We start from the raw sequence: 15,439 nt of genomic DNA, 5'->3' as shown, positions 1-15,439 counted from the left end.
CAACATTGCTAACCGCACTAATACATGCTGTTTTGACTGCTACTCCCTTTGGGCACAGTCGCTGTGTATTATTTGTGTCTGTGTTTACTGAGATCGCCAAGATTAAATCTTTTTGTCTGATGTTGTTATTTATCAGACTCACAACATCTAAGCTCTGCGTGGGTGAGTTTGTGTTCACCACCGAGATGTATTTAGAATGAGTTTTCTCCTGCAGGGATTTTTTAAAATTATTTTTTTGTATATCCTTAGTCAGAGATGTCAGACTTGGTGTCAGATTTGTATCAGCTGTTCAGGTTTATTCACAAGCTAAATGTTCCTGAAAATGCAGTCACAAAAAAATACCAAATCAGCTGGAAAATAAATACAAAAAAAGAGCTGGAGCTCACACAGCAGATGCTTTGGATCCATGATCTGAATTTAAGTTTTTGTAAGGTTTTGGACTTTTTAGCTTGAAGAATGTTAGCATGTAAAGAAGTGTAGCTTCTTGCTTCTTCAACACTAAACTCCTTATCTGCTTGTGAATTAAATATATAATCTTTTTTTTATAAAAAAAAAACAACAGAATTTAATATAAAAAAAAAAATATATATATATATAACTACATTTTTTTTAAACTTGTACTATACACAAATACTTTAAGCTTTAGGTAATGAAAAAATAAATTGGTATTGGGTATAAATTGAAACAGATATCTATATATAAAATAAACCTATAAGAGGGAAGGATTTTATTTTTTTAATGGGCATAGTCTGTTTTTCATCAATGCTGCAGTTCATCATGTGTCCACTTAAGGCTGGCGGCAAAAGGACTGTAAGTAAAAAAAAACAAAAAAACGTATACAGTGTTAAGAAAATAAAATTATACAGCCTCTTTCACTATTGGCACACACTTAACAGTGTGTGTTATTTTCCATTATTAATCGACTTGAAAATAGTATTTTTTGGTATCATCGTAGGCTGATTTATCCTGCTGTAGCCTAAATTAAATGGTCGTATCTTTTCCCCAAAAAAATATTCCTGCCTGCCTGTTGATCAGAATTTTGTTAAACCTGAAAATAGCATTTTCAAGATGGCAACTACTGAGATTTAGCTTAGAAACTGTGGTAAAATAACATGTTATTTCTTATATATCTTTCATACAGTCAGAATTGTCCCATTACATATTTAGCTTTTTAAAATATAAACAATAAAACATTCTTCAAAAAATGGATTTTTGACAGTCAATTTTAAAATACACATAATTCAAAGTACATACAATTTTAAAAATTGTGACGCATGATAGCACATTTTTTGAAAATGTTACAAAGGGATGCAATTTTAAATACTAAAGCTTTAATGGTACTGTTATTAGGTTCTTAGTAAGTCCCTTGTCAGGTAGAATGGGCCCCTCCAAATATTTGTCCTTATGTTGTGATGTCGTTCTTGTGTTTATCAGTCTAGTAACGAGCGTTACGTAAAAGACGCCTTCCAGTGGATGGTGCCTTTCCTGCACCGCTGCGAGAGACAAGAAGAGGGCACTTCTAAAGCCTTACTGCAGGAGTACCTGGCTAGCCTGGCGCAGCAGGACCTCACTCTTCCTCTCATCATCTTCCAGCACTCCAAGCCAGACGTAAGCACCTCTTCCCAAGACTACACATGGTTGGTTAATTTCTTGAAAGTCTTAAAATGTGTTGAATGCAGTGTCAGCAGAAGATCATCACGGACCCGGACCATCTCATGTCTGTGGCTCTGGACTGCATCTACGGCTGTGAGCGTGAAGACCAGCTGAGCCTCTGCTACGACGTCCTAGAGTGTCTGCCACAGAGGGGATTCGGGTCAGTTCACGTCTACGATTGGACACACAGTGGAACCTCAGAGTGTGACCTTTAAATATCACTTTCCTTCATTAACTGGCTCCAAAACGCATGAAACACCTAAAGTGACTTCACTAACCTATCAGGTGCTCCCTTCTCTACTCCGTTTCAACTGCTTCCTCTCTCTTCCTGGACCAGCATCTTCTTTTTTTCCCTTTTATTGCTGGCCCGAAGGAGCCATTGATTCCCCCGTAGCCTTCTGCCCTGTATTTATTTCCTGCTTTAACCTCATTTTGTTTTCAAATGCCTGTGTCCTGGTCCCCAAAGATCCTCTTGAGACTGTGTGGAATGTAGCACTTCTCAAGAAAGAGCGATGGGTTATATAAAACACTGACATGGGAAGCCCCCTATTCATACTGAAACAAATAGCTTTCATATCCACACACAGCAACATGGTGCGCTGAGGTTTTTTTTTTTTTCCAAATAAGACATTTTCCACAACTTTATTGAACCATAAACTGTTTAATTGTCCCTCTGTTGTGATCTAGAAACTATGTAAGGCAATCGTTTAAAACCTAATCACACAGGAGGCCAAAATATAACTTGGAGATCTCAAGAGGGATTGATATAAAATTGATCTAATCTAATCTAACTTTAGCTCGTGAGGACATTTTATATATTTTATATACAATCTTTCCTTCAATGTCAGTTTTATTCCTAAAGGAAGCCAATGTTAGCTAGCTGTTTGTTCTAGTAAACAAATAATAACAATTTCCCATATTGGTTAGTGGGCAAATAATGTGTAGATTTAAGTGTCTTTTAAATAGATGTTGGACAAAATTGTATCAGTATGTGTCTGTTTGTACAAAACTCTCTCTTTTAACTTGAATATTTACATTAGAAAATGTGTTTAAGCCACGCCCACTGAAGACTCTTAGTTTTACTCGAGATGAAATCTTGTTTACCATAACCACACACACTCTGCTGTGATTGGTCAAGCATCAATGTTTGTCACTGCGCGACATCAATTCCAGAAGTCTCCACCTCCAAAGGACTTGTTGTATAAACAAATCGGGACGTGATTACAGCTAGCTGGAGGAGTGGTGAAGCCATTATTGGAGGAAACGCTTAACTCTATAACTTAATAGTTCCAATAAAACATATAAGGTATGAGATTTCTAATGACTACATGTAACAAACATCAACAACTCTAAAGATGTGAAGGAAACTGAACTCAAGTTGAAGAACTCACATTTCTCCGATCCTTAAAACTCTTCACTGGCTTCCAGTTTCTTTCAGGATCAACTTTAAAATTCTGGTTCTAACTTTCAGAGCTATTCATGGTCAGGCTCCTCCTTACATCAGTGATCTGATCCAGCCTTACACCCCAGCTCGGGCTCTGAGGTCTGTGGATCAGAATCTACTTATGGTTCCACGCACACGGTTCAGGACCAGAGGAGAGAAATCCTTCCAAGCTGTTGCTCCTAAGCTTTGGAACGATCTTCCTCTCTCTTTGCGCTTGATAGAGTCTACTCACTCCTTCAAGAAACATCTTAAGATGTTTTTATTTGTTCAGGCTTTTCCTTGATTTTCTGGAGCTCCTGTTTTGTTATCAGTTTTATCTTGATCTTTAAAGTATATACTTTATTGAATATTGTTTTCATTGTTTAAGCGCTTTGTGACCCTGGTCTGGAAAAGTGTATATAAATACAAATTACTTACCTACTGATGTCATTGTCAGAGAAGCTACACCTGCTTCTTTATTTAAAGATGTTGCTAAAGCTTATGAAGCGTCTTTGGCGTGATCTTAAGGTTCTCCTAAATGGCAGTTCTGAAAGCGCTCCTTCTCAGCCGAACCATTCTTGAGAGCCTTCTTACCTCCTTAAGATCAAACAAATCTAAGACACCCAACCGATTATTTTAGTTATCATCCTGTAAAGAAACTTTCTAACAGAAGTCTAAAGTCTTGATCCTTGTTGCAAACTTCTCAAAAAATCAGAATACAAGAAACGGTTTGTATGTAACTCGTTGTTGTTCTACGTAGCAATCCAGCATTCTGAGTGGAAGTCTGCCTGACACTCAGCATGGACACCTCTCCACCTGCTCTCTATCCCCAGTGACGGCTGACTGACAGTTAAACAAGCAGCTGACTGACAGTTAAACAAGCAGGGCACGATGTCCATTCAGCACCACAGCATACCCACAAATAACAGGGACTCAAATTTGTCTATTCAATAAAATAGCTGGGCCTTCTTTCCGGTTGTCAGGAGCGATAAAGCCCTCACAGTGCATTTCCTCTACAGGAACTGTATGGTATGTGGTTAAGGGTCTTTCAGCTGATGCCTATAGTCTGTCCAAGTCGAATGTGATTGAACAACCTTAAGTACATGTCAGGATGAGGCTGCCTTGATTTGGATTAAAAATAAAATGGATAGCCAAAATAATACTGATTATATTAAGATAACGTCAAAGCTTTTATCATGTAACAAGATGCCAATCTTAACTTCTTATCTTATTTATGATGAGACTCCAGTCCAGAAAAAAAACATCTTTCTCGACTACTTTGATGTAACGTATTCTTACGGGTCAAATCAATTCCTCATTACCGCCCGTGGCTGCCTCTGGTCCTCTTCACTGTCGGGTCAGCGCGGGGAGGAACCACCAGGAACTACTTTCCTGCTCCACTTTGATTAATAAGTGATGAAGCCTGATTGAGACTTGAATGTCACACGGGTTCAATATTTCAGAATCCCAACTTCTGCCAGCTTATTTCTGACCTTTACTTATCAAACCACGTGTACTTTATTCAAGATTGCCTCCATTCTTTTTTTTTCTCTGATTAGTTCAAAGGGACAGTGTTTTTGTAAGGATGTTACAATCACTGAGGGATTTATAATGTTCAGATGGTTGATGAACCTCTGATGGACGGATAAATGGATAAAATCATCATTAATTTATATCTCCGACTAATCTCTAGCAGTTTTATTTTTCCCTCTGACCCTGAGATTTGGGTCAGGGGCGATGAGAGAACCAGTCTACTAACTGGCTGCTACAAATACACTGACCCAGAACTGTTTTCACCTTCACTTAACCTAACAAAAGGCCACATGGGTATATTCTTGGAGGAAAAGATAATTTATAAAAATAAAAGGTACATTTTTCAACCTTAACAGAATTACAGAATTGTCCCTGTTACTACTGCTTACTGCTTATCCACTAATTTAATGCCTGTTAACCCTTGTTATCTCAGGGTCAAGGTAACCCGAAAACAAATGTGTTTGTGGTATCCTTTGTGCTATCTCTGTACAAGGTCGACAACCTCCATGGCTTCCAGAAATACATATGCAGTGGTGGAGGTTGTTTACGTTGACCCAAAGAGAACACAAGGGATGCCATAAAGACATTTGTTTTTCGTGCCTTCGGGTCACCTTGACCCAGAGATAACGCAAGGGTTAATGATTTTTAAGTAGGTTTTATGCTTATTTTTACCTTTGATTTATTTATTTATGCAAACATATGCTCACTAAACAAACATAAAAATAAACTACATGTTAATGTAAAAGCCAGACAAGTATGTACAACTAGAAACATGCCTACTTCTGTAAATTGTATTCTTGTTTTTTGCATTCAATGTTCTATTTATTGGTTGTTATGTTCATCTTATAGCTGAATATAAACTGTATCTTAACCTATGATGTTCTACATATCACTAAAATAAAAATCCTTTTCCATCAAATTGTATTGTATTTTAATAATTTAAATGATTAATTTTTAAATAGTTTTGAAACTGACAAAGAGAAAGAGAAAATAAATTCACTGTTTTTTGTTGGACACTGTTTATTTGTCCATGTAGAGCTGATTGAGGAGCTTAACTTACTCAAACCAATTATACAGTTGAATAAGCAAAATTGAGTATATATTTTAGTGTATTTAATAGAGTTTAGAAAAGAAAAACCAAAACATAAAATGGCCTTCTCAATGTACCCATTCAGTAAAGTGTGTGAAAGACACGGATATCTGTTTAAGATGTGATTTCTTTGTGCAATTAGGAACTTTCCTTCAGTGTCCATGTATTTAAAATATCTCACTCTGGATCTCGAGGAAGAACTTTCCCATCTCACAGATCTACTCTATATTCCTCACCTTTCACTTCACACTTCTCTCCAGAGTGATTACTCAGACTTGCTGTTCTTGGAAATTGCTTTTCCGGCCAAATGTATTAATGATTTTTCCTAACTCTAAGAAAAGCCATGACTTTGTAGCTCGCCGGTAGTTTTAGATTACATTTTTATTGGTTTTTTACTGTGTCCAAAAAAAATCATGTTTCAGCTAAGAATGTGATGCATATTGTCGTAGGTCAGACTTAAATGCTGCAGTGAAAAAACCTGGGACGATGGGTTAAGATTGTTTTAGAAGTCAATCTGATTTTTTTTGTTATCATATACTAGAATCACATCAAATACTGAATTATTAAGTTTGATTATAATGATTGTTTTTGTTTTGTATTGACAGTCCTCAGAGTGACCAGACTGCCCCGCTTCATGACCGAGTGGACAAACTGGAGAAGCATCTCAGGTAAATATCATTTCTTCAAATATATATTATCTCCCTCTCTCGCTAAAGAAGATCATGGTGAGTCTAAAATTGTTGCTTTCAATTGTCCACAATGTTGACAAATACAAAGAGAAACTTCTTTTTTTCATAGACGAGTGAAAGTGAAAATATTTCCAATTTGCCAGTCTCAATAGGAAAACAAACTAAAATGTTGGGGGAATGAAGCAACTCGGAGTCAGTCAACGTGTAGCTGTCATTCATCGCACCCTTAGCAAGCAAATATGGAATATAACAGCAAATAAACAAATCAAATAAACACCTTCTCCACTGAAATAACCACCAAACATGCTTTGATATGTATAAAAGCTTAACCAACACTTGGTGCAGTGAACAGAGAAGGTTTATTTTACTTCAGGGTGATATTAAAGCAGAGTTTATAGCTGCAATTTTAGCTATATATATATGGGAGATGAAACGAAAAAACAAACGGACAACATGAAAACCTAAGATTTTATGAATTATTACTAAAGATTGAGGATGATTCTAATTAAAAGAAATGCATCACCCTGGTGGAAATATGTCAGAGAATATTATGGTTACAATGTTGCATTCACACACTGGTGATTGTATGAAGTTGCCCGTCTGTTATATGTTGGTAACTATTGTCTATGTTGTCGAAAAACAGTTCAGTGATTTGGCATTTATCTCTCGGTGTGCTTGAAAGAATGAAAAGCGTAGGTTAAAAACATGTGTACCTTCAGCAGAGGCTCCCCGGGGTGAACTCACACAGCATGTACAGTTAATATGTGTTTGTGATTGTGACAGAAGAAGCTTCTTCTCTGTCTAATTCCTCCTCCTACAATCACACTCTCTTCAAGTTACCGCCTACATCCATGTCCTTGTTCTTATTGCACTTCTGGGCTCTGTTGTTCTCCCTGATGGAAGGGGAAATGTGAGCGAGAAGGAGACATCGTTGATTTATACCCGTAGCGTGGAAAAGGCCCCGGGGCTGCTGCAACTCTGAGGGATAGACAGTTTTTTGATGTAGTATGTGTGCTCTGGTGTCGTAGGTGTGCCCGAGAATGTGTTTCAGTTGTGGATCAGTGTGTGTTTCCCTTCGATTCCAGTGTTCAAACAGTCCCACCATGTCAGGGGGCTGCATGGTAAACATGAAAAGGCAGTTTAGTGGCGTGACGAGTGTGATGGGTAAAAACATTATCTTAATGTATTGAATAATCTAAGGTGGATTTTGAAGTACATTTCACTGAAATGTTCTGTATGTTTTCTTTCATTGATTCTGTTTATCTTTGGTACATTTCTTGGAAATAAATCCACTTTAAAGATCAGAAAAAACTTCAATAATTGTAGTTAAAAACTAACGCTCGTCCAGCAGGTGAATAAAAGCTATTCAATCACTATTGTGAGTCGACTAAAACCTAAAATAGAATACAGTATTTATCTGATTTCCACCTTACATATGCGGTGATAGAAGGGAGGGATTGTTAGGGGTTGAACAAAGTGCACACACTTTGAGTGTAATTCTGTGGCCCTGTGTGTTGACATGTTTGACCATGAACAAAACGCCTTTTATTCGGTGCCAATTTTTTCTATTAAGCTAAAATTCTGGATCTAATTTCATTTTTTAAACTTTCATCTTATGTTTGTGTTCCCAGTGGCTATACATAGCTATATACATATATTTTATTGCAATTCATTTTTTCAGCAAGTTGCTAAAATGCAAGATTTATCATGCAATTGAAATTCATGAAGGTTTCCGGAATATTTGAAAAAGATCTGAAATCATAATTAAACGTCTGTAATGTCCTTGACACTATATTCAGTAAATAAAAATAGAAAATGTTCACTTATTTACTGAGAAGCATTGTAGAAATGTTGTAAAAATGATAAAGCCATTTTATTTAATACTTTAATATATTTAAATACACTTGATAATATCCATATTTATTTTCTAACTTCGATTTATTGTTAGTTTCCCTTTTTCTTTGTTCTTTTGACTTTAAAGACCAGTAACAGAACAGTTGAGGTATTTAATGTGGCTCATCAAGAAATGTAATTTCCCTCCTCTGGGCTCTACTATTCAAATGCACTGAGAAATTAATAGAAGCCGTACACGAATCTGAACTGCTCACCTGTGAATGGATTGCTGAGGTACTTTGAGAAATCCTGTCTCAAGAATGCATGGAGGGTTCAGATGAGTGATGCTGGAATTTGTGCGCTCGCACATCTGAGATAACTGCGAACAGACGAAGGTCTGCGTTTCCCTCGCACTCCTCCGTGCACCTGCTAAGTCTGCTAATCAGATGCAGCAGAGAGGCGAGCATCTGTAGCGCCGCGACCCTGTTGAAACTCCGAGCACAGGCAGAGGATCGCACCTACAACACACACTCTAAAGCTATTCTACAGCCCAGTCTATTAGCATAGTGGCACACACACCGAGTTGGCGGGTAGTTCATCACGTCCTCCTTTGTCTTGTTCGCTCACTTCCTCCATCTGCACCGAGGTTTGCAAATGACTTTCCGCTGTCAAAATAATGAACGTCTTCTCGCTTAGAGGTCGTTTCAGGTCCCTTTTGAATATACAGCTCCAATCACCTGTTTGTTGTCGTCTTCTTCTCATGTTTAAAAGTGACACATGCTAAGAAGTTGATACATTTTTCAAAAAAAGTGACATGATCTGTTCTGTGTCGTCCAGTGTGGTGGAGGTTCTGGAGAAACATGGCCTGCAGAAGCCGATTTCCTACGTGAGGAACAGTCAGAACAGCGAAGAGGAAGCCTACCAGCTCATGGTCAAACTCTGCCGCCACACCGGACGGAAGTATGAATCCACGGCTGTCCAAAAATTTCCTGAAAAAGATTCAGTGCTTCTTATATTGTCCTCTTGTTTTCTTAGAAACCCACCGGTGAGTGAGATGCTTTGGAGGAGCCTGTTGCAGGACCTGCTGGACATACAGCACAACGTTTACACCTGTTTGAAGCCAGAGAAATGCCACCAGGTACGGTTACTTCCTCTGAACTCTGCACATGCAGCTGTTGACTTGAACTCTGTTGCTGAAATATCCTTTTTTTTTCCTGACTGGCACAGATCTTTGTGGAGTCCCTGCTGTGCTCGAGTCGTATAGAGAATGTCCGGTTGGCGGGGCAGCTCATGCATTGTTGTAAGGTATGCAAAGTCTCTCTCATCTCCTGCGTGGTTGGACGGTTTATTTTCTGCTTTTTTTTCTATTATAATGAAGCTCATGTCTTATTACATGTCCCGCAGCGTAGAACAGAAAAGTATTAACATTTTTAAAGGTTATTAAAGCGGTAGAATGTAACATGGCGCACAGAATGTTCACCCATCTGTCAACTGTCTCCAGGCTAACCAGGACGTCCCCGTCAGTCTGTCCTTCCGCGGTAAGGGCAACGCTCTGAAGGTGTCCTACGAACACAGCGTGGAATTGGTGTTGGCTGCTGCCAGGGAATACTTCAACTCGTCGACAACACTGACGGACCCATGCATGGGCTTGGCAAGGTGAGAAGAAACATTTCCAAGCTGGAAAGAAAGAAACAATCACATCTGCTGCCAATTAACGTGCCAAATTAAACACAAACAAACAAAATTTACTCATGGAAAAGTGAGATTATTATTTTTTTTCTTAAGCAAATATTAACAAACAAACAAATAACACCTCTTTCCATCATTAACAGTGTGGAAAAATGTTCATATGGCTTCCTGCCTTTTTTAAGTGGATAGATGGATGGATGGATGGATAGATGCAGAGTAGATGGGTGGGTTGGTGGATGGATGGATTGATGGATGATGAATGGACAGATGGATGATAGTAGATGGGTGGATCGATAAATAGGTGCATAGTAGATGGATGAATAGATGGATGTATGAATGGATAGCTGGATGGATGCATATTAGTTGGGTAGATGAATGGATGGATAGGTCCATTGTAGATGGTTGGATGGTTGATGGATGGATAGATCCATAGTGGATGGATGGATGGAAAGAGGCATAGTAGACAGTTGGATTGATGGATGGATAGTTGGATGGAGGCATAGTAGATGGTTGGATGGATGATTGGATGGATAGATACATAGTAGATGGTTGGATGGATGAATGGATGGATAGATGCATAGTAGATGGGTGGATGGATGAATGGATGGATAGATGCATAGTAGATGGGTGGATGGATGAATGGATGGATAGATGCATAGTAGATGGGTGGATGGATGGATGGATGGATAGATGCATAGTAGATGGTTGGATGGATGAATGGATGGATAGATGCATAGTAGATGGTTGAATGGATGAATGGATGGATAGAGGCATAGTAGATGGGTGGATGGATGAATGGATGGATAGATGCATAGTAGATGGGTGGATGGATGAATGGATGGATAGATGCATAGTAGATGGTTCAATGGATGAATGGATGGAGAGATGCATCGTAGATGGTTGGATGGATGGATTGAGGCATAGTAGATGGTTGGGTGGATGAATGGATGGATAGATGCATAGTAGATGGGTGGATGGATGAATGGATGGATAGATGCATAGTAGATGGTTCAATGGATGAATGGATGGAGAGATGCATCGTAGATGGTTGGATGGATGGATTGAGGCATAGTAGATGGTTGGGTGGATGAATGGATGGATTAGGCGCTATATAAATGGAGATTATTATTATTATTATTATTATTGATAGATGGATGGAGGCATAGTAGATGGTTGGATGGATGATTGGAAGGATAGATCCATAGTAGATGGTTGGATGGATGATTGATGGATAGATCCATAGTAGATGGTTGGATGGATGAATGGATGGATAGATGCATAGTAGATGGGTGGATGGATGAATGGATGGATAGATGCATAGTAGATGGGTGGATGGATGAATGGATGGATAGATGCATAGTAGATGGGTGGATGGATGAATGGATGGATAGATGCATAGTAGATGGTTCAATGGATGAATGGATGGAGAGATGCATCGTAGATGGTTGGATGGATGGATTGAGGCATAGTAGATGGTTGGGTGGATGAATGGATGGATTGATAGATGGATGGAGGCATAGTAGATGGTTGGATGGATGATTGGAAGGATAGATCCATAGTAGATGGTTGGATGGATGGATTGAGGCATAGTTAGATGGTTGGATGGATGGATGGAGGCATAGTAGATGGTTGGGTGGATGAATGGATGGATTAGGTGCTATATAAATGGAGATTATTATTATTATTATTATTATTATTGATAGACGGATGGAGGCATAGTAGATGGTTGGATGGATGATTGGGAGGATAGATCCATAGTAGATGGTTGGATGGATGATTGATGGATAGATCCATAGTAGATGGTTGGATGGATGAATGGATGGATAGATGCATAGTAGATGGGTGGATGGATGAATGGATGGATAGATGCATAGTAAATGGGTGGATGGATGAATGGATGGATAGATGCATAGTAGATGGGAGGATGGATGGATGGATGCATATTAGATGGATGGATATTTTAAAAATCCATTGGGAACTTTTGGAAATTAGCAGTCTTGTATTCAGGTGTTTATTGTAAAATAACATTTACTGTTGTGTAAACTATTAACTTTTATTCAATTCATTTGAATAAAACTGAACAACTGCATCCTCATTCTGACACCATTTGTAGAAGAGGAATGTGCAGTTACTTCCTTTTTTCTCCTTTGATTGGACTTTACTTAATCCGTCCAAGAAGAGAAATGACTTAAGTTATTTTATATATTGAATAAAACACCAAGAACAATAATAACAACACAGTATTTCTAAGACTAGTTTATAATGTTATACTGACCCTAATGAGGGCCACATTCACAGTCAATATGCTTTTAAATGCCAAGAAAGATCTCTCAAACTAGTTTAACTCTTCTCGTGTAAGAAACTTTGAAAAACTTCGGAGTAAACAAACATAAAATTTAAGTACAAAAGGTAGTGTATCATAGACCTGCTTTTTATTGTTGGCCCGTCACACACACACACACACAGGTTAACAGGTCTGACTTCATCTGTATGTGGGAGAGAATTCTGGCTTTTGTGTTGTAAACGCTGGCCGAGGAATAATAATGGAATCCCATTCTCTCTCCTCCACAACATTTCTTGACGTTTATGCACAGCTTGTGTCTGGGTCCTGATCTCTCAACACAGAGGGAGGCCAGTGGGCGTCTTACCTTACAGTCTGTTGTTAGTAGGGAAGTGGGGCAGTAATTGGGTCGTCACTCATTTATAGAAAGTGACTCATGGAGACCACGTTTCGTGACCCTCCAAGCTTGTTTTGGTGTGTGTGTGTTGCACAGAGACCAGACCCCTGAGATGTGCCTCACTATGTACCAATGTCACCCTGCAGTGAATACTCATTTTGGAGAGGTTCTGTTCAACCCTTAAGGTTTAAAATAAATGACATTTCATGACCATTGTAATTGACCATTGAAGAAAGAAAGAGCTTCAGAGGGAGAGAAAGGAAGCATATGGAGGTGTCGTGCTGCAGCAGTTTGTTGTTGATGATAAATGTATAATCTCCATGATAACTGCCTCTTCAAGCATGAAACTGTTCAGCAAAATAACTTGAATCCATAATAAGTTCTCACAATCACTGTCAAGATGGAATAGATGATTGCAATGTCACACATATCATCATGTTATAAATATTTTCTGCGATAATAAGTTTCATTTCATCATACTTGCCTAATGTAGGAAGAATAACAGCATAACATATGTTCATCATGGTTAAAGTACAGAAAGTTCTTCTTGAAACTTCCAGGAGAATATAAAAAAAACTAAAATAATCTTTAGCGTGCTTCGTTAAATAACAAGAAACGCTGTTTCTCTATGAACTGTTGCATCTATTATTTTATATAGTTGGACGGAGCCAGAATCAAATATGTAAATTGTGTGTAGTGCTCCTTTAACCATCAACCTATTAATGATTTTTTACTGACATTTTATTATAACGTTGTATTCAACTTCATCATTAACATTTATAGATTATTACAATTATTACAAAACCAGAAACTTGCGTCGCATTTTTGGGAGTAGTGCATTCGGTTAGCATTGTAGTGTTACTTTTCTGTCAAACGGGGTCGCCAGAAACAACATTTGAAAACTGACATATTGTTACTTTATATATAAAAAGAAATAGGTTACATTTCGTGAATGTTAAAACTAATATAAAACGAAAAAGGGAATATAGTAGCTGATTGTTGAATAAAAACTAAAGTTCCAATTAAAAGTTTTCTTTTTATTCTCTGTATTGACCTCACTAACTTTACAAGACCTTTCAGTCCAATATATAATCTATGATCATTGTATTAATTGAGCTCCTGCTTTTCTTTCCTTTGTCTGAAAAATAAATTACCTTACTTGACTTTTTACTTTCCACTTCTCAAATAGTTCAGAGGCAAATTGACGTGTTTCTTCACATTTCAAGGACTTTTACTGAGTTTTAAAACCAACTTCTGTTTATTTACTTTACATGGATGGCGAGTCTATAAACTCTTTTATCTTGGATTAACCGTAGCTGCTGTTAAATCACCTTTCTTGTGTGAAAACCTAAATCTTGCATTAAAAAATAAACTACCTCACACACATTTCCACACACACACACAGCAAGTACAGTGTTACATATGCACATAATTGGCAACATAATCCTATTAAGCCTAATGAGCGTTGATTATGTTGAAAGAGAGAACTCCCCAGTTGCAGATCTATCGCGTGAGACTCCAACATAGAAGTAGAACCAATCCAGTTGTCAGTGATTATCGATTATAGTTATTATAGTCAAGAGTCAAACCTAAAGAAGAGCTACTTGAATGGACTGTACGCTAATAATTAAAACATAGAGCTCCAGAGAGAGGATTATGATAAAAAAAAAAACGACTGCGACTAGCTAATATATGTTTGTATGATTCACATTCAGAAATGACGTCAATAAAAAGGTACTTTTCGAGAATTTGACCAAAACTACAGTTTGAGTGAGAATCTTTTAGATATTTGCAGTTTTACTTTCTCAAAAGTCTTTGTTTGCGAGTAGTAATTGATAAATATAATCAAAAATTGGCCTTTGTTTATGTCCCGCAGTGAATGGCATCGACCCTCAGAGGGTTTTTGCTACTTCTTAAGTGAGTAAGGGCACTTTTTGCGTCTAGTCCAGCTACTGCTCTTTATGGATCCACACCAAGGACGTAACCACCATGTTTCATTTCGAGAAAATTGAACTTGAAAAGATCTCTGATTAGATAGTACGGGTCTAATCTTGAGACAAAGACTACCATTTATGGATCCTGCATTTCGAATTTGTTTGTGTCGATGGAATTTTATTTGAAAACAATGATGAATGTTCTTGATTTTAAAATGGATGGAGGGTGCCGCCCTCCGACCGATTTGGCTGTATATTTATTATTTTTTAGTGAGTTAAATAATCATCAACTGTGATGATTTCTGTATGTTTGTAGAACTCTTCACACAGATAAACTATACAAGCATTGATATATGCACAGTTTATAATCTTGCTTTGTGTCATCATTCATCATATGCAGGGTCACTTTCTGAAGAGCCCATCAGTGACGCCGTGTGTCTCTGACTCAGCCACTCATAAGTTGCAAAATTAATGAGACGCATTGTCTCTGAATATAATTTCGGGGCATCGGAAAAGCGACCCTGATGGTTGAAAAACATGACTGTAACCGTTCACCATGAGTCACTATCTTGGGTTGCTCAGCTGGTAGCGTGTGCCATTTATGAAGTTTGGAGACCTGAGGTTTCGACGGTTCGATTCCCGCTTTCAACAAACTTTACCAGTTTTTTTATTATTATTATTATAATTATATTTTTTTATTTGCAACTCTATAATTTGGTTCATTCTGTATGGTGGATGTCAAATTTCAATAAAATGTGTTTTTATTTGTATCTGAATATATGCTCCTTGTTCAAAGTGTTGATTTCTACGTGTAATTAATATTGTTTAATAAAAGATATAATATAAGTTTATAACAAGACTATTTTCCACTGATACTTTGAATGGTATAGGTAGATAAATGTACACCTAGAATATTT

The 15,439-nt window shown here is 37.7% G+C and overlaps 1 protein-coding gene across 1 annotated transcript in view; it reads left to right on the top strand.

The window, feature by feature from the left end:
* nbas (NBAS subunit of NRZ tethering complex) overlaps positions 1-15,439 on the top strand; it is a 212,561-nt gene that overhangs the window by 69,392 nt on the left and 127,730 nt on the right. Inside the window, exons 25-31 of the mRNA XM_087812214.1 lie at positions 1,435-1,608; positions 1,680-1,813; positions 6,305-6,367; positions 9,059-9,181; positions 9,257-9,359; positions 9,449-9,526; positions 9,723-9,877. Of these exons, the coding sequence (XP_087668340.1) occupies positions 1,435-1,608; positions 1,680-1,813; positions 6,305-6,367; positions 9,059-9,181; positions 9,257-9,359; positions 9,449-9,526; positions 9,723-9,877 (830 nt within the window). The remainder of the gene's footprint in view (positions 1-1,434; positions 1,609-1,679; positions 1,814-6,304; positions 6,368-9,058; positions 9,182-9,256; positions 9,360-9,448; positions 9,527-9,722; positions 9,878-15,439) is intronic.

Source organism: Callionymus lyra, chromosome 17, assembly GCF_982586985.1.
Source record: "Callionymus lyra chromosome 17, fCalLyr1.hap1.1, whole genome shotgun sequence".
NCBI classification, from domain to species: Eukaryota; Metazoa; Chordata; class Actinopteri; order Syngnathiformes; family Callionymidae; genus Callionymus; species Callionymus lyra.
Note: the sequence above shows the minus strand (reverse complement) of the source record. Positions and strands in the feature narration are given on the sequence as shown.